General features: G+C 27.7%; 3 protein-coding genes across 5 annotated transcripts; 1 reads left to right on the top strand and 2 right to left on the bottom strand.

Annotated features, from left to right (window-relative positions):
• Positions 1-1569: 1569 nt before the first annotated feature.
• On the bottom strand, positions 1570-5040 carry LOC126838336 (39S ribosomal protein L47, mitochondrial). The gene is made up of 6 exons (XM_050572679.1): positions 4770-5040; positions 4369-4521; positions 2564-2660; positions 2354-2471; positions 1963-2122; positions 1570-1848 (listed from the first exon to the last, which is right to left on the bottom strand). Exons 1-6 carry the CDS (start codon positions 4838-4840, stop codon positions 1710-1712), a joined length of 738 nt encoding a protein of 245 aa, XP_050428636.1. The 5' UTR covers positions 4841-5040; the 3' UTR covers positions 1570-1709.
• Positions 5041-6734: 1694 nt separating this feature from the next.
• Positions 6735-15566, top strand: LOC126838419 (plexin domain-containing protein 2-like). Of its 2 annotated transcripts, XM_050572818.1 has the most exons (10): positions 6737-7015; positions 9977-10177; positions 11354-11461; positions 11520-11605; positions 13245-13376; positions 13450-13852; positions 13920-14071; positions 14225-14405; positions 14470-14600; positions 14678-15559. In XM_050572818.1, exons 1-10 carry the CDS (start codon positions 6937-6939, stop codon positions 14744-14746), a joined length of 1542 nt encoding a protein of 513 aa, XP_050428775.1. In that variant the 5' UTR covers positions 6737-6936; the 3' UTR covers positions 14747-15559. The 2 variants fall into 2 exon arrangements, with proteins under 2 accessions (XP_050428776.1, XP_050428775.1); XM_050572819.1 differs by lacking the exon at positions 11354-11461 and having other exon boundaries at positions 6735-7015; positions 14678-15566.
• A 1284-nt stretch (positions 15567-16850) lies between these two features.
• On the bottom strand, positions 16851-26743 carry LOC126838680 (probable serine/threonine-protein kinase DDB_G0282963). 2 transcript variants are annotated; one of them, XM_050573307.1, is made up of 12 exons: positions 26540-26743; positions 25877-26047; positions 24738-25254; positions 23964-24277; positions 23234-23329; positions 22938-23177; positions 22763-22837; positions 19537-22649; positions 18507-18874; positions 17415-17648; positions 17180-17270; positions 16851-17108 (listed from the first exon to the last, which is right to left on the bottom strand). In XM_050573307.1, the coding sequence occupies exons 1-12, from the start codon at positions 26580-26582 to the stop codon at positions 17019-17021; spliced, it is 5352 nt and encodes a 1783-aa protein (XP_050429264.1). In that variant the 5' UTR covers positions 26583-26743; the 3' UTR covers positions 16851-17018. The 2 variants fall into 2 exon arrangements, with proteins under 2 accessions (XP_050429264.1, XP_050429265.1); XM_050573308.1 differs by having other exon boundaries at positions 22763-22834.
• Positions 26744-26819: the final 76 nt, after the last annotated feature.

Here is a 26819-nt window from a genome sequence, read left to right as displayed (position 1 = left end):
TTTAGTTATTAAAAATAAAGTAGATTATTTATATAACCTACAAAATATTATGACAAACTAATTGTCATGCGAAATATCACCTTTCTTATTAGTTATCTAGAGGGCAGAGTTTAATGATTATTGATTTTCTCATATCACCATCTCATCCCCTCATGAGACGTCAACGAAACGTTTTTTAGTTTGTACACTTTTTATCAATATACCCCCTTTCCCGAAATAACCTAGATCATATTTAAAATATGAGAAGAAGATTCATGTGGATGTGGGAGACGTACATACTATATAAAAACCTATAGTCTCCACAAAGTCCAAAAGGCCAGAACTCTTCTAAAAACGAACAAAGAGTACCTAAGAGTAAGGACTAAATATCTACAAGTGGATAACTACAGCGCAACGGCAGGATTATCTTAAGTGAAAAGTCTATTAAAGGTCTATAGCAATACGTACCCATTATTAATTTTTTATACGACCACTAGGCACTAGATGGGTTACGAATACTTTTTACTATTTTCGTTAACATTGAGATTTAAAAAAAAATGGGTAACATACATATATCGTATAAATAAATTTCCCTGCAAAATTCACCTTGTACTCGCCAACAAAAAAAAACAAATAATTTAGTATGATTACCAGAATTGGACATTAATTTAGCACGTTTAAAGCGATAAAATCACTTTCAAATAAACACTGATGTAATCTCCATTATCCAGATAGTAAAACGCACAATTAGGTGAGGTTATTTTTGTAATAAAACTATTGCCTAATTTTTTAGATTCTAATTGAAATAAATTAATTATCTAATTGAATGTTGGTAAGTATGATCTAGTAATTTAATGGTTTTATCTTAAATGTATTATGTAGTGGCGTAGTTATGGGGGGATGATGAGGATAGATCCCCCCCAGAGCCTTTTTTTTATGTTAGATTTATGGTGCAAGTAAAATAAAAACATAATACCTTTAACCTACCAAGTCCTTATCTTGGTTTTAATATTGTACCTATCATAGAGTTCCGAAATCAGCTCTTCAAGCTCTAACTGAGTGTGATGATCAAATGTTTTCCAGTTTATTTAAAATTATGAAAATTTTATGCACATTGCCAGTATCAACCACCACACCTGAGCGGATGTTTTCCACTCTAAATAACTTTAAAAATTAAATGGGCCAGAGTAACCACAGATTTAATAAAAACTGCAAGCGAACTGTATACACTTTCTTTTGCACAAACTTTATTTAGGCAGTGATGGAAAAAAATTGCACAATCTCACAGTTTTCATAGTAAGTAAAAGAATATCATGGGTTAGAATTAGAACTGAATAAAAAATAAAAAAACGAGCATGTAAATCCTAAATAGTTTACCCAATTCACATGCGCAAACCAACTGCACAAAAATACCATAAATTAATGACAGCAGTTTAATTGTAGGTGTAAACTCACCATAACACATTGTGTACAAAGCCAGCGATTTATGGTTTTTAATTTAGTGAGCTTGAGGTGTATTAAATGCATGTAATAACATTATAAGTTTTTAAACATAGTTTCTGTAAAATTTAAAAAAAATCCTCTAAGACATTTGTAAACTATACCATCTAATTATATGAAGGTATTATTATATTATACTATATTACATCAATTTAAACATACAGTTTCAGGATAAAAAAAATACATTTATGTAATATTTCTTATATAATTGTGTTTTATCTTCATGAATTCTAAGGTACATAATGCCCACGAGCTTTTTTGTAGTTTTTGATTTTTTCAATGTCCACAGAAGGATATTGTTGTTTTACAGCTTCCATATCCATATTTGGGAAACGTTTCATCAAATGCATAACATGATTTTTATCACGACTAGAAAAAAAAAATTAAATATTTATCTAAGTTAAATAAGTTTTAATTATTTTATAACTTTAATTTTTAAAAGGTTATATATTATCTAATTAATAATCTAAGAATGGCACTTACTTTCTTTTTTTCCTTTTTTCATTATGTATTTTTTCTCTGTAGAATCTTTGGAATTTTTCAACATTTCCATTAACTACATTAAAATTGTGCCTATCTTTCCATCCTTTGTTCAAAAATTTTGGTATTAAATGTTCAAACTTCCGGTAAAAAAAATTTAACCCTGAAAATTCAATGCAATTTTAGTATCAAGTTTTTTTAAAAAATTACATAAAATTAAAAAAAATTGTATTATACTATTTATCAATGCAGTAGTTAAAAGATTTGTTATATTTAAATTAAAAGAATTGTCCATATAAATATTGTTAGTTAATAATTTAAATCCAAAATAACATAATATGTAATTGCTTTAATTTTCATAAAATATTATGTCAGTAGTTTTCATATAATTTACCTAACAAATTAGTAACCATTTCTCCGGGTCTTTCTCCATTTTCACCAACTTCCAAATCATAATAAGCTTTATTCCGTTCACGAACAACTGTTTCTACATTTTTCATACTATCTTCAACCTAAAAAAAAAAAATTATACTGTATAAATAACTGACTAAAAACTTTTCAATAAACATTAATGTGAATGAGTTCTCATTTTTAACTAATTTACCTTATTGATTCGTTCAGGATTTGGGAAAAGTTCAAACTGAGATTTACACTCATGCTCCATGGTCAGTAACATGTTTCGTTCCTTTAGTAGTATAAACCTAAAAGTTTTATTGATTAGTTAATAGTGAACACCAATGCCTTCAATTATCATACTTAAAAATGAAAGAAAAAAATAAGAAGTATAAGGTGGAAATATCCCTTGTATTTTTTGCGCTTATATGCATTACTCAAAAGAATTGTTGAGTAAACTCAACATTTTAAAAGTAATTTTATTAATTTCCATCTTTTAACTCTTACTTCTTAACTCTCAACAACTGTAAACAATACAATCTTTAAAATTAAAAGTCAATGTGATTAGCACGTTCCAAGCAAAATTCAAATTTTACTCTGTTAATAACTCTTTGTTATTGGAACAAATAGATTTAATTTGTTCCAGATAAAATAACTCTTTCAAAAAAAAACTTTTTTTTAAATATATGAAATGGTTATCAGAAGTAAATTTTGTTTTTTGAGTTAGAATAAAATGTGAATTTTTACCAGAAACTATCTAGACCCGGGGTCGGCAATTACTTTTTTTAAGGTCCAGATAATTTGAAAAAAAAATCTTTGAGGTCCAGATAATACTAAAATAATAGTTAATACATTTATTTGATTTTGTATAAAAACACAGTATAACAGTAAAGTATTTTTGGCGGTCCATTATTTTCTCCCCTACAAGTAAGTTGAACTTTAAGCCAGTATAAAAAAATAATTATTATACTAAACAGCCTATTAGGCTATAAAAGTTTATACACACTGTATCCAGGAACATCATCGCCCCGGTAGAACAAAGACACAACTTCAAAATTTGGTAAAATGGACTAAATGTTAAATGTGTTTAGATATAGCGAACGCATAAGGTGTTGTTCTATTGGGGCAGCTATATTAATCAATGTCTAGGGAATGAAGTATTCAGGGTGATCAATTAAGCGGAAATGGGGATGGAGTACCCAAAAACATTAAGGTTGCATTGCTGGCACCCAACGTTGCTGTTTCGAGTCCAGTCACAGGCGGTCATCCATCTTACTAGACAAGTCTAGTAGAAGAGTACCATCCCCCCCCCCTCTAACCATGGTAAAAATGTCATGTGCCACCTGGCAACTGAAATTGACCCAAATAGGACCAACTCCTGGTCAAATGTGCCATACACTAAATAAATAAAATATAACGTTAGACAATCATTTTCTTAAAAAATAATTGCAATTTTCTAGTTTTTCTTTTTGAAAAAATTTTTATTTATGTTACTTTAAAATATTATAAAATCGAATAATATTGTAGCGTACATATTTAATTAACTATTTAAATTAAGAGTAAGTTGTTAAAAATGTTGACTAATTGATAACCAGTTTTGGATAATTACTTTTAAGGTATAACAATTCAAAATTTTAGATGAGAGAAAGGGTAGAGTGTATTATTATTTTTATTTGCACGCATCACTCTACTGTACTCCATCTCCTGTCCTAACTTTTAAACATTAGTAACTTTAAAAGTAAGTATCAAAAACTTGATATATATATCAGTCAACATTTTCAGCAAATTATTCTTAATCTAAAAAGTTTATTATATATATTAAATTACCATAAAAGTTTTAAAAGTTGATAGTTTTGGAAAAAAATACAAATTTTACTATTGTATTAAAAGAAAAACTACAACATTTCAATTATTTTAAGAAAAAATTAGAATTTTTCAAAAAATCGATCACCTTATACTGATTCAAGCTTCAAATATGTAATTATTATGTTTATAATATTAAATATAGTGTTTTACCATAGTTTGTGTAAATCTTCATTACTCTTGATCCGTAACTCATCTTTAGACCAAGATCTTCCAACTTTAACTTGTTCAACAGCCCAATTCTTTTTGTTATCGAAAAATTCCATAAGATCTCTATTGACAACGGAAATATGGACACCATTTGTTCTATATTGAAACATACATTTAAAAATAAATACTCAAGTATTCAGTGAGTAAAATGTTCAATGTTAAGATGTATGAATGGTAAAATGTTCATTTTACATACTTATTACTTACTGATGAAAAAATAATACTTGAATATAAATAATAATCTTTAGACACTGTTTGTGTGGGTGTGTAGATATACATATATATATACACATACACAGTACAAATAATACTCCTTATTTTTTTAGAAATAAATTTTGTCTCACCTTAAATGCGTTGAACCCTTTTGAATAACATTTTTCAGTAAGCATAATCCCCTAAATACTCGTAACGCCATTTCGGTCTGGTTTAATACAATACTAAATACTAATGATTAAATGAAATATCTTTTAGTTTTTAATTATAACTTTAAATCTATTGAAATAAACTGATAATAGCTACATAATCTTGTATACTCTAGTCATTCAATTTTTACAAAAAAGTAGGAAGCTATAGAAAAAGTCAATTGTAGAATGTAGGTAAACATTTTTACTTTTCTCTGGAGTCCGGCCAATATCTATTTTATTATCAATTATCATATCTATGATACCGCTAAATATTCTGTGATGATACCATGACCACAGTCATCAGTACTGATAATCCGGCTGTTATCATAAATGCGACTGAATATAACATGGATCCTCAGTGAAAATAAAGAAGTTTCACGCTTTCCCACGAGGAGCGCTAGCAGTCATTTACTTTTTCATATTCTTAGATAACAACTCTTGTAGAATTTAGCCGCCGATCGAACATTGCAAGCTTAATGCTTATCGGACATAGGCCACAGACCTGGCCGACGTGCAAGTGTGCAACCATATAGCCATTTAGTATACTTGTCTATGCATATATATATCATATAACGTTACCCGTGGATGCAACAACTTGTCATGCGGTAAAATAAATTCGGTTGTCGCTGACAAGGATGAAAATATTTCAATCTAGTACTTAAGATGTTTAGTATAAATTAAAAATGTATATCGAATAAACTACATTTATAGTATTGTTTTAGTCATTTAAATAAACAAAACCGAGCGGGAAATTAGTGTACATGTTATAAATGATAAATTAACGGGATATACTAAAACAGATAAAGCAATATTATCATCATTACAAATTATTGGGAGGTTTTTCGTATTTTTAGTAAAGTATACCATTGAAAGTATATATTGGAATTTTCCATACATTTTGATACGTACTGCAAGTGTACGATTTAACTCCCACACCACGTTGTGTCATTTCTGTCAATTCCTCAAATTGTTTTCGAGAATTTTTTTTATAATAATTATTATGGTAACATTTTTAAAAAGTTTGAAATTCGAAAAATGTTGACAGTATTTTTACGTTCTGAAATTATTATATTATATATAACAAGTTTATGCTTTTGAAATAAAAAATGTCACGCCGCTTTTGACCTAGTACATAGAAGAAGTTATTACCAATTTGTAAATAAATACATTAAAAACAACAGTTTAATTTAACAATAACCTACGATTGAATGTAGCAAAATAAGAATACAAGTAGTTTTTACTAGTGGTTAAAATAAAAAAAGAAGTTGAAAACTAAACCAAATAGATTTTAAAATTAAAGTGTTTTGAAAAACTCCTTCATTTTTGGTTATAATCTCTCGTGATGGTTGGTGCGGAAGCTGAATTCATTTTATGGGCAGATGGTCTTAGGCAGTTTAGTTAGTTTAGATCATTTTCAAAATAATCTAAAGATCTAAGTTTAAATGTCAACCTCCCTCAAGTTGTACTTATGTTGACTACTGTAATAATTATAAATTATTCAGTGCTAAAAATATGTTATTTGGAGGACCTGTAATGTCGGCTCTGTCATAGCAAAATAAATAAGCTGTATGTCAGCAATTTGTGTCTTCAATTCCCCAACATGGCGGCTTAGGTTCTCCCGTAAGAAATATACAGCCGGCCAAGAACAACCGCGGCCATTCGGTGTTTATCAGAAATTGCTGGCATACCTATTACACAGATTAAGGTTAAATTGTATAAGGTATGCATATTTCCCAATTTTTTTTTGTCATGGGCAAAAAAGTTTTGAGCTGTCTGGTGTAGTGTAACCTAGTTTTTTTATGTGGTGTCTCGTACAGTATTTAAGGTGGTGGTTGCTACACAAACCCACGATATTTTTGACAACAGCGCTCTCTAACAGCGATAACGTTATCTATCTACATGATCGCCATCAATATAATTATTTGTAAATACCTACTAAATTGTTAAACCAGCAGTTGTTTTGTTCATTTGAGAAGCAATTGCTTTATTAGTGAAATAGCAACCCATTTGTTCTCTCGACTTTTACAAGTTATCGTTCAATCCATTAAAATGTATAAATAGAAGTATTATTTCTACACGACCAACACGTTTTTAGTTCGTTTTAAAAATGACGTCCAAAAGTTTTTTTTTGGATGTAGTCTTCATCTTTTTAACTATCCTTAGAGTGTATTGTGCAGCAAATGAAGGTAATTCTCCTATTAGTTATAATATTATCACTTGCGTAGTATCTCGATTTCTTGTGGTCATCATGGTTCAATATAATCTATTATTCGGTTGTCGCACGTTTATGCAATTTTATATTTAGTTTTTTTGGAATTACTTTTCTTAAATTTAACTTTATTGTTGGAAATCTTGACACTGTTTTATTTCGAGGTCAATAATAAAAATAATGAGGACGTTCAGTGTATTAACATTGGATATAATATGCTTTGCAACGCAATATTATAATATGGTTTTAATTAAGTTATTTAATAATAAATTAATATATTAATGTTTTTTTTGTAAATTGGCAACTACTTATTAATATTGCTATAAATTAATTAATAGGCAATTTTTGTTATTTCTGCATGATATTTATTATTTTATAGCTTTAACATGTTTTAAAGTCAAAGTATCTTATTTATTATACAAAAAGCTAGAACTGATTTTTAAAAAAATATACTTCAAATTTTTTTAAATAAGAATAATTTATTTATGTGATTTATTAATATGGAATTAGTTAAGAAATAAGAGTTTTGTAATTTTTTGTATAAATAATGATACTATAGTTTGATTAAAATAATATTATCTATAGTTTATTTATATGACCTTTTGGGCCATATAAAACCTAACCTAACCTACCCATAGAAGGCCTCTAAACGTTTGGCTCAACGTTTATTTAGTCGCCATTTATGACAGGTGTGAGGCCTTTAGAAGAATTCTTTCTTCCCTATTCATAGGGATAACCATATCGAATAATCTACATTGTATTGTTTTCTAGCTTGATCTTCAGTTTCAATGCCAATTTTTGTTAAAACTGGTTTCTTTGACTTACCTGTCACTACATCGAAGATTTCTGTAACAACTGTGAATAAGTGTATAAGTTGATTTCAGTGATTTTACAGGGGAGCGATTTTAAACTTTGACCATCTGCCATAAATCAGGACTTCATTTAAAACATTTAATTTTTTAATAATCCTCTTATATATCTTCTTATATTGATAAATACTTTAGAGGTACCAACTCAAGTGGTTTGTTTCAAGTTTAAAACCGCTCCTCTGTAAAACCACTGAAATCAACTTATACAGTTGTCACAGATTTCAACTGTTTGTGTTATCACTTTCATTTGAAATTTCCACATGTCCCATTGAATCACGTTTTCGAGCTTGTTAATTTTAATAACTTTGTTTTCCATTTTACACAAATGCATTGTATTGACTGTAAGCAAATTAAGAAAGCAGGACGCAAAAAAATCACTTCACTAAAAAATAACTAACTGCTAATACACGATTACATGTTATAACTTAATTGAATACAATTTATTGTTTAAATTCTGGTCCTATAACTTGTTGGATTAAGATGTGTACAGAAGCGTATCAAATAATAAAAGGCTTTAAATCAATGTAACAAATAAAATGTTTATTACCAATATGTGTACACGTATAAGTGAAAACAATGACTGTACCAATAACAAAAACTAAATACTCGATATACACAAAATACAAAACATGCTTACCAAGAACTATATTGACCTACTGACTATATAATAAAATATGGTGTTTAGCTTATAATTTCAAAACCTATATTCATTTTTATTATTTATACTAAACAGTAAACACTTTAAAGCAAAGTTTTAAAGAGTTTAAACTTCAAAGCAGTAAAATAAAATTAAACGCAATATTTAGGCCACTTAATATTTCAGCATGGAACATGCTTTAGCCTCTCAGCTCGAGAATGGCATAAAATAGCGTCACGCAAGTAGCGCGCCTACTTTTAACGTATAATAACATATAAGATGCCATCAAAATAATAACGAGACGTCGTTGTCATACAAAAGTTTTGGCCAGAACATATAATTAAGACTATACTACCATCATAAATGGCAAGGAGTTAGGAGATTATAGATCAGAAATAATCACTATTCAGTAGCCAGCAGGCTAAAGCATGTTCCATATTTTATAATTATAACTGTTATGCTTTTAGTAGACTACCTTTTTTCAATGTATAAGTCATACCTGAATCGAAGGAAATCTTTATTAGAGTATCGTAAATAATGTGCTAAGTATGCTTATGATATTAATGGTTAAACTAAAGAATATTTGGTGTAAAAGCTAATCTAAATTTAAATCACTTAAAAGTGATGGGGAAATATTTTCTTTACTTAAATTAATAGATTTTATATAGTTTTTTTACTTCTAATATTATTGTTATCAAAATACATCAATGTTATTGTTCTCCCAAAGACCATTAAAAAATGTTGCATATTTCAAATGGCTTTTTATCCTCAATATGTTAAATGTATCTTATATTTTTATTTCGGATGAGATCTTTTTCCCCTACATAATCGATCGGGGTTTTTCAGTTTTCTGCCAAAATAATTTAAAAAAATTAATAACCCCTGAACCTAAATCTATAAAATCTCATGATATAAGCAAATTAGCTATAGACGCTATATTCATACTAATTCCCAAATATATTTTGTAAACATGTTAGCCCTACAATTTTTTTTTTAGACCTCAGCTTAACTTAAAAAAAGTTGCAAAGCTAATATAGTATGTTAACGAACTCTGCACTTAAGAGTTTAAATGTATTTTACAAAACCTTTATTTTAATTTATTAATTTGTTAATTGTTAATTCACTATATAATTAATGTAAAAAATGCACACATTTTTAAACCTGCCTATCCATGATATTATAATTATGTCAGTAGAAACTCGTTAAGGGTGAAGGAATTTGTTTTAATAATTTAATATGTGTAATGTTTTACAGTGGGTAAAATAAGTGATATTTAAACTTGGTTGTGTTATGGCTACATGGAAATTTGAGCATATATCTTTATTTACCTCAAAATAGGGTTTCTATTGTTCATAATTCTGTGTGTAAAGTGGATGTAACCTTTGACTGATTCAAATTTTTTTGTACTAAATTATTTTTTCTATGGTTTTAGATTTTTTCTATAAGGTCTCGTTACATGATAAAAGTGATAATCAAATTCACTTTGAATTACCATTTGAACGTGTGAAACGAACTGCTGCAGAACCACTAGAAAATAAACCGAAAAATACATCAGTCCCCTTAATAACAAATATGACAAATATAACTAAGAATATTGGAAATGGAACACACATTTTGGAACAAAATAAGCAAGGTAATATTTTTAAATTGTTACATTATAATATTCAAATTTTCAGATTAATTACTATTCCATATAAATTATTAGAAATATTAGAAAATTTTAACTATAGTATTCAGTTTAAGTTTGCCCACTTTCACGCATGCATACTGAGCTGTCAGTATGTTCGGATCCCTCGGCCAAGGTCAAGCTGCTCTATGATTGGCCGGCGGTGATCGGCTGCCGCCGTCACTCATTGTATATACTGACAATAACAAAAATACCGTGTTTATTGGCAGGTTGTTTTCTTTTTAATTATCTTTCTATTTTATCTACTCTTCGTATTTTTACTTAAATTGAAAATACGGAGTGATATTTTCAGGGGGTTTAGTGTTTGTGTGCGATTATTCGCAGTTCGCACGGGTCAACTGATGTGATAATACAGCTCACTACGTATACACCTTGTGGGTGGCGACGATCGCCATCAACGCTCCCTGTCATCAACATCATGCACGAACGTGACAGTCTTAGTGGCCAAACTTAAACTGAATAGACCATAGTAGTATATTTTATTTGTCAAAACAACCAAAGATATATTTCTGTTAAAATAATCATTGTCTTATTCAAAAATCAATATTTTTGTAATTGATGTTGGACCTACAAGGAATAGTGGTGTTATTTTCTAACAAATAAGATTTAATAGAAATATGTATTTATTAATTATTGGTTTTTATTAGTTGTTGCGTAGTTTAGAGTATAAAACAATATTGAGTGTGTGTGTTATAGAAAATACTCAAATAATGAGCCTTCTTTTTAAATTAATCGCCATTTATACAAATACGTCGCGTATAGAATCCGTTTTACACCTGTGGGTAGGGGAGGCTTGCATATTTACTTTGTATGTTTTATTCTTTTTGAATGGTGCTCAATTTATTGTATTTTTCTTTCGGGGCTTTGTTTGAGTGTTTGTTTGATTGAGCCCACCATGTTCACAAATAATGCCTGTGCTGTATCAGTATTCATTAAATTTCTTCCTCTTTGTAGTTCCTTGCTGTTCTCTAGAAAATCTTTAAGATATTTATTTTGTTGAAGTATATCGAATGGGAAAAGATGTTATGAATATGTATAATAGTAGACAGTGAACCATTATACACATGGCTTTAAATAAAAATAAGACCATTCTAATATTATTTTTAAAAAAATTTTATATAGATTTGATAAATTTATCTTCTTCTACTTCTGTTGTAATGAAAGATTCAAAAGTTCCGCTTATACAGGAAACATCAGTAAACAGTAGTATTGGCAATATTACTTATTCTGGTGAGACTTTGCTGTGTAAATTTAAATTGTAAATAACTAATTCTTAATTGGTATTAAGGACAACCTCAACAAGTTGATCTAGAACTTCCTCAAACGATAACTAATGAAACACTCATCAAGAACAATATAACCAGAACTAAAAATGTAAGTTTGTACAATTTTAATTATAATAACACAAACATATATATATATATATGTATACACTAATCAACTTTATTTAACACATTAAACAAAGCTGGCTAGGTAACCTTACCTGCCGGCGGTCAGCGTATTAATTAGTCTAAACATTTTTTTATCTATCATCTGGCTGATTACATTGATTAAAGAATAAATAATACTTGGACTTCATGAATAATTATACTTATGCATAATATAAATGTTCTAAGGGCATTCTAAGTCAAACCACGCGGCCCGACCTCCTCGAAATTTTTCTATAAACTCTTTATGGTCTAATATAAGACCTTCATTTTTTTGAAATTTTTTCACTCATATTTACCCCAAAATTATAGGTTTTTTTATGTTATTTTTCACAAAAAATCAATTTCGACCCGTTTTAGAGTTCTGAAGTTTTTATTATAAAATGAGAGACTTAAATCAAATCTTTTCGTTTAGTAACGGGAATGGGCTGAGTTTATTTCTATTTTTTTTAGTAATAAACATTTTTTTTTCAAATTTGAAGAAAAAAATGTATAATTTCATTTTTAATTTTATTCATAAGGCACATTTTTAACTTTTTACTCCCAAAATATGCAAAAAATCAAATTTTATCACGACATTATTTTTAATTTTATTTTTTTAAATAAAAAACTAAAATAAATTTTTTTAACTTTTGAGAAAAAAAAATGTTTATTACTAAAAAAAAAGAAACCTTGGCCCATTTACCGTTATTAGACGAAAATATTTGGTTTGAATCTGATTTTATGATAAAAAAATATTGAGGAGGTAGGGCCGATGACCCGTGTGGTTTGACTCAGAATAATGCCAAATTATATATTATATTATATATATATATAAGTATAAATATTATATAATAATATATAATAAATATTATAAACTTAAAGTATTTTTTTTTATTTTATGGGGGAAGGGGTGACCTTTTTAAATTTGTTGCCTAGTAAAGTACCTTTCAGTGACAATTTTTGAAGTATAGACTAGCTACTTGAAGGAATCAGTTAAGATTTTGAAAGATATTGTGGGATCAGAAAAAAACTATAATTTTCTTATTACCTTGGTTGAATTAGACTTAGAATATGTTCCACAACAAAGTTGTTACTTTGCAAGTAAAGATAATATATTAGTTGATTTTTCTTATAAAAATAAACGCTATAAAATATTTATAGCCTATAGGGTTTTCCTGACAAAATATTTAGTAATTTATTCTATTTTTTATTATAATTGGTTTTTTACTCTAGTCTTAGCATTTGTAAATTTAAAAGTTTATAGTATTATATTAAGTAAATTTACATATCGTCGTGTCCAACAAAGAAGGCCATAACTCGACTTTTAAAAAAAGTTTCATTTTAAACTGATAACCCTCGTTTTCTGTATTACCGGCGAAATAGGTAGTAACTCAATTACGTTATTCAAAACCTCTGGTTGATTCGAGTTACTACCTTTTTCGCCGGTAATGTAGAAAACAAGTGTTACCAGTTTTAAAAAAAAAAAAAAAATTTAAATCTTAGTTGGACACGACAATATAAAATCATAATTATAACATTTTTAATAATTAATAGACGTTATACTATATTTTTATACACTAATTATTTTATAATGCATTTTCTAGGATTCTCATATATACTATAATAGTACTGCTATAAATGACTCCAATATATTCAAAAAATATTGGAAAGAGTTAAAAAATAATCCAAATGCAAATGTACATGAAATGTTATCAGATTCTCATCGTAGAGCAGCAGTAACTAACTTTTATTATAATTTAAAAAAAAAATGTTTTATTTATAGTAATTTTGACTTTAAATTTTTTTTAGACTGTTAATTTAACGTTCCAGTTTCCGTTCTATGGTCATCTAATAAATACTACTACAATTGCTACTGGGGGATTTTTATATTTGGGAGATTATATTCATTCATGGTTGGCTGCTACTCAATATGTGGCTCCTTTGATGGCCAACTTTGATCTTAGTGTTTCAAACGAATCAAATATTTATTTTATGGATAATGGAACTGCTTTCACAGTTACTTGGCAAAATGTGACTTTACAAGATAAGCCTAAAGCAGGAGAATTTACATTCCAGACCACTCTACATTCTAATGGGAATATTGTGTTTGCTTATAAGTACTTACCAATGTCATTGAAAGCTATTGATGCTTCTAGTCATCCAGTAAAAATAGGATTATCAGATGCCTATGTATTGGACAAAACTGTATTTTGTTAGTAAAGTTTTATTAAATTAAACTATTATTTGGCTTATTTTATTGTTTAATTTAATTTGTTTAGTTGTAAGGCGAAAAACAATATATGAATACCATCGAGTGACGTTTAACGATGATGAAGTGACAAATAGTACTGTAATAGTTCTAACAGCATTACCAACTTGCTTAGAAAAGAAAAATTGTACAAGTTGTGTGAAAAAAGATACTAATTTTCAAGTAATATTTATTTTTACATATTATAATAAGAAGTACCTATGCATATGAAATTTTTGTTTTTTGTGTTTTAATTGTCTATAGTATTATTTTTAGTCATACCACTAGGTTTGTACTAATAAAACTATCCATTTATATGTATTTATATTTTAACAGTGTTTTTGGTGTGACAATCGTTGCTCTTCGGGGCTTGATCGAAACCGTCAAGATTGGCATAAGAAAGATTGTGAAAAGTTAAAACTTATGAATGAAGAAATGTGTATAAATGGCATTACAACTCCACATCCACCAAATATGAATACACCAACCATGGAAAAATCTTCTGATTTAGGACCTCGTAAATATTAATCATACAATAATTTATTTTTTTTGTATTATTGTTAAAGTTTGTATTTGTATAGATACTGCGCCTTCTTCAAACACAAGCTTATTTTTCATTGCACTATGTTTATCTCTTTTGGTAATGTCTACAGTTTGGATATTATATGCTTACCTTTATCCACATACACGATCTGGACAACTGCTCATTAGAGTGAGTATTTGTTTTTATGAAAAATAGTTTATTTTTTAATTTGAATACATAAATAAAAAATAAACATTTTACCTTAGTATCGACCCAGTCAATGGGGTTGGAGAAGAGGAGAAGCTCGTTATACAGCTGCCACCATCCATATGTAAAGAGAAATGATGTCTGATGTCAAAAAAACCAATGTACATTGTACAAAACAAAATTATTCAATAATTAATTAGAAATTAATTAACAATTTAAAAAGATACAATTTTTTAAAAACATATTTTTCAAGTATAGTTTTGACAGTGTGATATTGACAACGAAAAAAATCTTCTACTCAATGACTACGCAGTCAAATTTATATTTCTAATTTTTGTATCATTCACTAGACAAGAATCATTAGAAATGATTAGATTTAACTAAATAACATTTAGCTAAAAGCTATTAATTATATTATATTATTTTACATCTTTCATAGACTAACTTATGATTGTTTACTTTAATAAACTATTAGTTAGCAAATGCATTATTATCTCCATGAATGCTATTTCAAAATGTTTTATAAAGTGGGCCTTGCAAAAGAAAGGAGTTTGTAATAAAACCAATTGTATTTTTTTTCAAGTATAAAAACAAAAAAAACATTATTTCTTCATAATATCATTTTAATAGTGTTTAAAGACTGTTTCAGCCTAGAATTTGTTGTATACGTTGATTTTATTTTTTATATTGTTATTCGGCTTTTTTCAAATTATACACCGCTTTTGTGGAAAAAAGGCTTAATATTATTGTTTTTTTAATAAATATATTTTTAGATGAATTTGTTGTAAGATTGTTAGATAATAATAATTATATATACATATATATATATATATGCACGTTATGTTTTGTACTTATGTTTTGATTTTTGCATAATACAATTTTAGATTTATTTAAAACTTAAAACTAACACATTACCAGTATTTATATTAAATTTACTTTTTTAAATTTATTAAATCGGGTTTAATAATTACAATCTTGTAAAAACATTTTCATTTTCAAATACTATTAATACATTAAATTGATAACGAAACAAATAATAAATGTGCATCATGTTAATAACTAGTTGCTTTCAGTTCTATTTAGCTTATAGTAACTAATAACTATGAAAATGGTTGATCTTTAGTGATTTAACTTACATATGTATAGCATTTTAAAATTATTTATTTACTGTTATTCTAACGTGCGATTTTACTTATTTATAAAATATATTAAGCATCATGTGTAGTAAATGAACTCAAATAAAATGAAATAATGTTCTCTATATTTATAATTATTTGTAAAATAATTACCCTTTTGTACTAATATTAGTTTTTGTAAAATATAAAAGACTATTTGGTTAATAATTTGACCAGGGGTTTTCATATAGTTAGGCGTTTTTTAAGTTAATAATTGCTGTAGTTGAAACTGGTGTATTTTAATACTCATCATCAGCTTTTAAGCCCAACGAGATGATGGTTTCCAGACAATGTCAGGCCGTCCCCAGAGCTGGTGGGCTCCTTTTTATTAGACAATTTCTTGCCCAGCAACAGATAGATAGCCACACCTTACCCACTCGGCCTCACTATTTTAATATAAACTAATGAAATAAATAAATATGGGATATGATAATTTTAGTAAAGGGCCTGCTGTGAATAAGGTTGTTGATTTGTTCCGAGTTATAAGAGCACTACGATAATAGTTTCGACTAGTCGATAGTTTAGATGGTGGGTACTATAGTAAGCCATAATATTTGCATTGAATCTAGTTTCAAATATTGTATTTTCAAATCAATTTCCAACTGAAAAAACTTAAAAACTATGAATTACTGGCGTTTTTCTAAGAAATACAGTAGTGTACCAACTATTATAATATAGTCCTAATGTATAGCTGCAAGCACAAATATTTTTTACCCAATACCCAAATAATTTATATCAAAAACTTAGAACTACCAACAAGAGTTTTTTTTATAGGGCCTATAAAGCAATTTTAACAATATTTCAATAGTATAGGGGCATACTTTTTAAAAGTATTAATATTTTGTCCTTTGTAGTTTTTATGAAGTTAATGTATAAATTGTTATTTATTCACAAAGTATCAAAAACTTACAAATTTTTTTTTTCATAGAACTTGGCTAAAAAAGGACAATTCTCGTAAAAGTGAAAACTCTAGAAGTTCTAATGTCAAAAGTTATTAAATTTAACATATTTAATAATAATAATAAACATATTATAACAAAAAATGTATTATAGCACTATATTATTTACACTATCCAGTAATATATTAAATATAAATAGGATATTTTAAATAATAATTAAAACATCTATTTTAAAGGTAGGTAAATATTAACTATTAACTATGTAATAAAAAATACATAGTATTTTAATTGTTGACTTTCACCTAGATACTAATTTGGTTTGAATATTATTGCCCATGTACAATAGACAAAAAATCATCAACATTCACATTTTTCAGTAACCGTTGATGTTCGACTTTCGATACTTTTGGCGGAATCTAAAATTTAAAAAACAAAAAAATGTTTTAACACTAATATTATTGTAATAGTACTACAATGTTTTATTTACCTCATTTAGATCTGATCGATTCTTAGAGCGCTTAGTAGCTTTTTTTACTATATCTTCTGATCTACTTGATTTTTGGTTATCATTTAGAGACCTAATTGTGTTAAACGAGAAACATTTATAACTTTTCGACAAATTAATAACTAATAAAAATAAGAAATTGCGACACAAAAACAACAATCAAGTTTTTGTGAAGCGGCTATAGTTAAGTATCAACAAAGTAAATAGCTGTAGTTACATTTTTTGTGATGATCCACACTGTTCATTAACATCCAATTTTTTGCGATCATCATAAATACGGTAATCACGATTACTTCTCCTTCTGTCGTCTTTGTGTTTAAATCTGTCTTTATCTCTAAGTGGTTCATCTCCAAATTCTCTTTTAGAATTACTTTTAAAATGATTTCTTTGATACTTATTTCTATTATCAGACTGCAACCATTCATCACGATAACTATGGGAAGTGCTTTGTCTAAATAATAAAAATATTTAGATTTTAGTTAAATTTAAAGAATTATTTAATTAATATAATCATAAATATATAGTTTTAAAGCAAAGGCGTAGTATTAAGAAACTTATCATTTGCATTAAAAAATATTTCTTTATTATTAATCACCTTTACCCAATTTTGGGTTATTTAATAGTAAATATTTACAATATAGTATGTATTTTCCAACAGTACTAAGATTGAACAGAATACTGTTAATTAAAAAATTTAATTTTTAAGACATAAGATAATTAACCATTAATTGAGTATATATCTTATTTTGAGTTGTTAAGTCAGTGATTTATTTTAAGAATTTTACCCTTAAGTCAATGATCTAAAAATAATGTCAATAAAATTCATGAATTTGTGCATAAAGTGATTTTCACATTTGGGACCACTAAGCAAATCATATGTAAATGAAATATGCAATGACGTATAGGGAGGTGATATGGAGGGCTTAATCCTCTCTTCAGCTGCCTTAAAAATATATTTTTCCTTTACTGTACTTTAATGAACAGTTTTCTAATTTTGGATATTCTAAATTATTTTTAAAAATGCTAACACTGGTTGAAATACCCTATGACAAAAGCATAAATATGTCAATGATAAAAATTGTTTTTGAAATAACTATTTCACTTAAAAGTTTACCTTTTCAAAAAAACCTTTATGACAATATAAATAATTAGAAAAGTTTTTAACTGCATCAATTAGGTTATTCTTTTACACAGCAGTGACAAAAATGCACTAAAAAATTTTAGTTACATCTGTTTGTTACATGTAAGTTACATCTAATGTATATCACTAATACTAATATTAACAACTGTAAAAGTATGTTCTTATTACCTATAATTTTGATCACTGTATCTATTTTCTCTATAACTTTTATTCCTCCTGTAATTTAAATCTCTATGTCTATCTTCTCTGTGCTTATGTGAATAATTATGAACAGAATCTCCCCAAAATGATGGACTTCTTCTAGTTCTATTCTGTTTATCAGTACTTCTAATATCCACAATATCTTTAGGCGTGCTAGTTACAGGCAATAGAACACGGCCATCATTTAATTCACCAACTTCTAACTCTGGAGTGACATTCAATGAATTGTTAGAAATGGTTGATGAATTCAATGGTTTTATCAAAGGTGCGGTGGTGTTGAAGTCTGAAGGTATATCAAGTAGGGTAAACATTGAAGATAACTCAAGGCAAACCATCTAATCAGAAAAAAAATACAATTTAATCATTATGTAGTTTTATATTTTAAATTATACTAGGCGAGAATAATTAGTGTGTTTACTAATTGTATGTTTTTATTTACTAATTGTAAATAAAAAATAATTGGTGTATAGTACCTACAAATGTAACACAATACACGCATTTATTGTTTATTCATTATTTCCTTATTGTTTATCTATTGTAAACAAAACAATTTTAGGAGGCATTTTTAAGGGCTAACATATAACAATTAGTTTATAATATTTTATTAATATTGTTTGATATTTTAACCCTTAAGGGTCTGAATATAGTTCCTGGCAAAACTCACATTTTATACTAAAACCTTTTTTTTTATATAAAATAAACAATTTTTTTTTCTAGAATTCAGCAATCATTTTAAATATTGGGAAAAAAAATTATATTTGTTTTGAACGAATAATTCTAATAATTATAATAATAATTAAGAAAAAATAAAATCTATTTGTTTCAGAGATGAAAAATATTAAAATGTGAATTCTGCTCAGAACTTTATCTGGACCATTGATTTCCAACACTAATGTACATACTACTGTATACACCACAAACCATTATTAATTTTTTAAATTCTATAGTTAATTTCTAATAAAAAAATAGGCTAAAAAGCTAGAATAAGAGAACTAACCTCACGCTGATCATCTTCAGTAATTATATCATACACTTTAGGATTCTTGAAGAAATCTTCAACACAAAACTGGTCCAAACATTTTGTCTGTATTTTTGATGTTTCTTTATGCCCAGTCGTCACACAAGAGGTATTGTTTGTAATTCCACTAAATGATGATTCTGACGATTGATTAGATTTATTAAGAGTTGAATTATTCATATTGGTTTTAGAAATATTTTTGCTAACTGGTACGATAACATCTAATGATAAATTTGATTCGATAGATATTGAATGAGTATCGTTATCCTTATTGGCCTCTTTCAGTACACAGTCCTTAAAAGACATACTTCCTGTTTCATTAATAATGGACACTTTAGGCTTAGGCGATATTTGTTGAAAACTATTAATAAATGGAGGTTTGGTAGATTTGTGTCCATTATGTTCATCTGCATAATTAATACGAGTATCACTTACATTCAATTTTTTCTTAGTTTTTAATATGTTTGCAGTTTTAATTATTTTATTATCAGATGAAGGAATAGGTGTGTTAAGATTTTTATTAAACACAGTAAGTTGTTCTGGTTTAGTAACAGTGTGCACAGTACTTTTAATTTGTTTCAATGTATTTTTTGGTAATGCATTCTTAGTAATACTTTTACTGATAGATTTATTTTGATCTATGTTTAAAGGCCGATACATAATTATTTCTACAGGGTCATCAAAATGTACCATTTGCTTTTTATTTTTTCTTACAACCATTGTGTCAACTAACTTTTGTGTTTTTTCATTCTGGATTAATGAAGGTTTTAAAAATGTTGATAAATGGGTTTTCGAGTGCAAAGGTTCTGCACTGTTATGTAATGTTTTTTGAGGAACAGATTCAAAACCAGTTTTTTCTGCTGACGTTATTTGTTTGGGAGTTTTTGTGGAATTATGCAATTTTTCTTCTTCTAGTTCATCTCCACTAGAACTTGACGTGATTTCACTTCCAAACAATTCAACTTTTACCGACTCGTACACTTGTTTTTTTTTTGCTTCTATAGTTTTTTTTGAACTATTTCGTAATCCATTTTTTGATTTTAAGGAAGTATGTTTACCTTTGTTTTTGTTAGGCAAAATTAATTGATTAGTTTTATTACACGGAACTGACTCAATAGCTGATACAGATATTTCCTTTAAACCATTTATTTTACTTTCAATGTCAATACCTTTAATTTCTTGCTGGCTGTTTAAATTGTCGATTGATTCTTGACAGGGCGGAGTAATAACAGTATCTACAGATCTTGAATTCCCCGGAGTAGGAGGAAATGGTGAAATTGGAGGGCGATTTAAATAAGAAGTTTCCCGAAAAACTTTTGTCAGTGGTGTTTCCATAAGAGTTTCTTCAACATGGCCAGGTGAAGATGGTAATGGTGTCTCAAGCTTTCTGGGATCACACTCGAGTAGGAACTTAGAAATGGGTGTTCCAGGAACATCGACTGCAGCATCATCATACTTGTATGGAGATTCAACAATTACTCGCTGCTCGATTAGCTGATTTTTAGACATTTTTTTAGATTTGTTTGACTGAACATGCCTTTTGGTTACAGATGTAATATTATCACACTGTTTTCTTTCTATAATTAGAGCTGAATTTGATTTGGAATTAATTATAGTTAAATTTTCAATACTTATATCCTTTTTATCTTTGTTATTTTCAGAATATTTAATAGTTGGAGCTAATAGTGTATTTGAACTAGAAGAATTTTTATCATCTGGTTTACATGGTGTGTCAAATATATGAGACTTAATAGAGTCCAGCTTATTACAATGACTATTTACTTCCACAATATTTTGATGGTAATTTTCTAATTGGGCATTGTCTAGTTGCGGTATTTTGCTGATTGGTTCCAAGTTGTTTTTATTATATCTTACAATTAAAGTTTCTACATCTTTATAAGGCGTTTCCAAGATATTGGTTTTTGTGTCTTTATCGCCAGATATTATTGAATCTTTTAACGTGTTTTCATAACTGCTGTTAAGATCACACAATGACAAAACTAGATTTTTGGAATTACTATCTTTCAAAGATTCATCCGTTTTATTTAAACTCGTTGAACCATTAGACTTTCCAGTTAGATCTACTGGAGTATCAATTCTCAAGGGTAAAGATAATAAATTGTTATCATCTTGAACGTTAACATTCAATTCTACCCCTAATTGGTGTTGGTTATCTTGTAATATACAAGAATTAATAGACGTATTTGATATTTTTGAGTGATCACTATTTAGGCAAGTATTTTTGTTAAGATCTTCTAATGATGAAGATAAATTATTATCTTTTGAAATAATTTGATCAGTTGATACAACAGAGTGGGTTTCGTTATTTGTCTTTAAAGCTAAACTGGAATCAACAGGCTGGTTAGTATATAAGTTATCCTTTCCTAATGTAGGCGATTCATCTTGACTATTTAATACAGATTCTGAATCATTATCTATATTTAGTACAGCTTTTTTTTTAGGACCCTTCTTTTTTCTGGGCGATTTTCTTGTTTTTCTTATATCAACATCCGTTGTTAATATTCCAGCACCTACCATTTCTCTAATATCTGAATCCCAACATTTAACAGCATTTTTTTTTTCAACAATCGATTCAAACCCATTTACTGAGCCCCAATCTGCTTGAAGTTTAGGTGTAGGACTAGAAGGTGATTCTTCTTTAATTTTGTTTACTTTTATCGGAGAATCACAAAAGAGTTTTGAACGAGCATGTTCTTTAGCATTATTTTTTGGCTGGGGTGTACTAAAATCTAGGCATCTTATATGAGTACTTCTTCTACGTGGTGTACTCATACTTTTATTTTTTGGTGGTTTTTTTCTAGCATCCGGGGTGCTATGGGAAATATTTTCTTTTGCTGAACTTGATTTTTTTGACACTTCAGGTAATCTAATGATATTTTCAATAAATATATCTTTTTTCAATTGAGCTTCAATAGAACTTTGGTTAGGAACTTGAATAACAATTGATTGTGCTGGACTAACAGTGTTTATTGGCTGTATATGAGGAAAGTTGGATTTCCTGAACTTGCTTTTTACACCACACTCCTCAAGAGTTTTCCTTTTTCTCTTTGGAAAAATATGTTTTTCGGACCCTGAAAAAATAATTTTCATAATAACATTTTTCAATGTTCTTTCAAACATGTATTATTAAATTTAGTTGCAGTATAAAAAGTCATCATGTGGATATTCAGAAGTCAATACTTGCCTTGTTGAGACACATACAAGGGAGTAATTTTTGGTGCAATTTTTACATAATTTGATTTACCGGGATAATCTTCTTCTAAGTAAAAAAAAATATGTTTGTAAACATTTAAAAAGGATGTTTATGGATTTATATACAACATTTTTTGATGTCAGTAATCTTGTTTGTTGATACATACCAGGTAAAATTTCAGATGTTAAAATTGAAGAATCAAAATTAAAAGACTGTACACTTGATGAACTGTTGGCTTGTACAGTAATGGGATTGGACAAAATTGCATAGTTATCAATAATAGCAGATTTGTTGTTGCCATCATTGACCAATACAATATTGTTATCAATTTTTTTACACTCTTCACTAATACATAAAACATGTTTGGAGTTGTTCATGTTATTTTTTTTTTTATCTTGAGAATCGTCTGAAATAAATATGACAAATAAGAACATTATAAAAATTAATCAATACACAACGTACCTTTTTTCTTGGCACTACGGAGTCGTGATTTTATAGGACTTAATTGAATATCTGTTTCATTTTTTTTGTTATTTTCTCCATTGTCAACATTAAAAACTGAAAATCATAACTTGTAATCATAATTTTATCTTTTTATTTTGAAAACTTCAAGTTAAAAAGTAAGTTTATGTTAAAAACTTTTACTACTTAACTATTTTGTGAACTTTTAAAATAAAAATGTTAAAAAAGTTAATATTACTATTTTTAAAACAAACGGTTTATAAAATATATGTTTAAAAATTATCTTTGTTTATTATACATAAATAAATCAGTTTTCATATTGAGCTAAAAACTTTTGTATAAAAGTTGCCATAGAAGTTGAACAGTTCACCAATGTAATATGTAAGCTTTCTATAAAAATAAGCTTTTATTTGAAAACTGTTACACAACAATTTTTTTTTTAACTTCATATTAGTTATTAAATTGATGTCAAAATGTAACTTTTTAAAAATTACTATAAATGTTTTAAGTCCTAATTTTTAAGAAGAAATATAAAACATTTAAAGATATGCAAGGTTAACCCTTCGGCGGGTGCGTGGCAGCACTGGGTGCTGTTATCCCATTGTTTTCTTATGATAACAAAAAAAGCGTGCCTACCGGAGGGTTAAAGAAAATTCTACAGCTATTAATTAGATTCTTAAAATGAAATACTGCATTTGATTAGTATTTCAAGATTCTGAACATGTTATACCTAAAAACTCATCTAGTACGTTCTTGATTTGAGGGTCTGATTGAGTAGAATCTAATGCCTTTTCAAGAGTAGGAAGATCTAATATTTGTCCCTCTTTAAATTGATTTTCATTAATGTTATTATTTTTTGTTTCTAATGATTTATTGATAGTATCAGCTAGTTTTTCTAATAGACTTTGGTCATTTAGAAAGGTGTCTACTAGTTCACCAGTATCAATAATAACAGAAGTTTCTTTAGATTTATCTTCTCCAGCCAATCCTGGCATTGAATTCAAAGGTGTAGCTTCTGGTATCGAAATACATTCAGATTGTTCGCTGAAATATTAAAATTTACAATATAATAATTTATAATTAACTTTAAAACAGGGAGAAGACATAAGACAAATTGAAAAAAATAATTGTTGCAGCAATTGTAATTCTAGTACTAAGTACAAAACGTTATCCAATAAGCCACAGGTTCACATTTTAGTTCTACATGTGTAATTTTTTAATTATAGTATTTTAAAGGAAACTATCATTATTTTCTACCTCCGTCCAAAAGAAAATAATAATTTAGAAAGTTTTTTGTACTTTCTAGATCAATCTAGTCTTGTGGTAAAACTTTACTCCCGTAGTATGAGGAACCCCCACTATGGCTGACATTCCACTATACAAACTCTTAATAATTGTTTTTGCTCCATCATATAATATATCCTTTTTAATGTAAAAATATAAATTTGTATTTAATAACCCCTAAGTGATAATAAATGTAGTATTAATCCAATAAAATACTTACAGAATGCATTGATTTTGAATATTTTTAGGACTACAAAACTGCAAGTTTGTCATAGAACTTTGCTGACATTTGGGTGTTACGAATTTTTTTTGTTTTTCAATTTGCTTTGAAGAATTGTGGTCTGATTTTTGGCTTTTTGTAAAATTTATATTTTCCGTAACTTCAGATATATGATTTAATTCATTGTCATTATTGACAATACACATTTTATCAGTAGACAAATTTGAATTGTTAACTGAACTGTTAGCTGAATCGTGGTTCATATTTGTCTTATTTGTTTCTATATCATCATTCGTGTTTATCTCTGGGAATGAAGAGATATTTAAATTAGTTGAAACATTTTTCAAATGTAAGTTTTTATCTTCAGAGATGACAACTTCATTAATAATTTTTTCTTTTAAATTTTCAGTTTCAGTAAATTTGTCTAATTTTATGATTTTTTTATTTCCATTTAATAAATATTCTAATTTTGCTATCAGTGTTTTTGATTCATAATGATCAGGCACATGTTCATTAACTAAAAAATAACGTAAAAACAAATCAAACATTTGTTTTATTATATACTTTACACAAATATATAAATAGGATCTTCAGGCTGTACTAATGTACTGTACCATGAATTTCTGAATAACTTGTATATGAGGAGTATAGATGCCAAGAAATCAAAGTACCATTTTTGATAAAATTCAGGTAAGTGCATACCTGGTATATTAATAGTTTTTATATAGATGCATATGAATACAATTGCTTATTTTAGTCAACATGCAACAATGATTGAAATAACCAGTTGTATTTTCCATAGTCTATGACCAAAGATTTTTCACAATAATTTGATTTAAGAATAAAAAAGACAATGAAATTATCTATAATAAATCATACTAATAAACAAGAAAAGTGACTTTTAATATTTTACTACTTTTAAATAATAGAACATAGTGAAGCTGTGCAAAAAAAGGGGAAAGACATTTTTATTAATAAGGTGGATTTTGAACACCCGGAAATCCGACCATTATGTGAAACTCTTTGTCACACTGTCTATACACTATACAAAGATCATTAATATACAACAAATTGCACTTAAATCTCTTGGTTTCTATGGTATCCTTACATATACTGTATTATTCAATGAACCTACTTACTCATACTACACATAGTACCAAAATTTTCAAATATATCATGTAAACTAAACCCATTAACTTTGATGTTAAAGTTACGATTAGCACGGAACATCTGATAACATTCAGTTAAATGAGGTGATGTCTTTAAAAAACATTCTGCAGCATCGTCATTATTCTCTTTCTTCAAATAACCTGTAAATTAATCAAATACACCGAGATTATGGATTTGTCATTTATTCTACTCAACGTATTCACATAATGCATAATATTATACACAAAAAGGGTTTTATACATGGTTTTATAAAATACCACTAAATAAAAGATAATTATGTTGTATGCCTGCGATTATATTTTAATAATAATCAATTTTTCACCAATTAGAATTATCCTTATGTAATAGATTTCAGTATTAGTGATCTTTCTTTAAAATTCCACTTTGTATTATCATCATTTTTAACTTATTATTGTTATTCCTAATACAACCAGTAATATGATAATGTAATTTGGGATCAGGATAAATCTTAGTAATATAATCATTACAATAGACAATTCATAGAATGTCGAAGAACCGCTACTAAGATACAGCTACAACAATAACAATAGCAAATTAACTTTGATCTACGATTATCTATGTTACTGACTTAAAAGAAAAATGGCCGAAATCCAAAATTGTACAGCACTTACCATATATTAGACGAGCAACTTCTGATGGTAATAAGGGTTCCATCGTATTTGATTGAAATATATTTTAAACAAACTAAACTAAAATCACGAAATAAACGTAAGATTAATTTAACTCAAAAGAAATAGAATTCATTTCAAATTCAGTGAAATTCTTAATGTCTGTAACTAGTAACAATAAAAACTAAAATTACGATCAGTCCGCAGTCGTCCTGTCTATACTGTGATAACAATATTTATTATTTACACAATAATAATTCGCGAAGCTCAAAGAAAGAGCGGG

The sequence above is a fragment of the Adelges cooleyi genome, unplaced genomic scaffold (genome assembly GCF_023614345.1).
Source record: "Adelges cooleyi isolate 19-005CV unplaced genomic scaffold, UGA_ACOO_1.1 ACOO_flye_CR_arks_rails_tigmint_CR_PRNA_30, whole genome shotgun sequence".
Classification (NCBI taxonomy): domain Eukaryota; kingdom Metazoa; phylum Arthropoda; class Insecta; order Hemiptera; family Adelgidae; genus Adelges; species Adelges cooleyi.
Note: the sequence above shows the minus strand (reverse complement) of the source record. Positions and strands in the feature narration are given on the sequence as shown.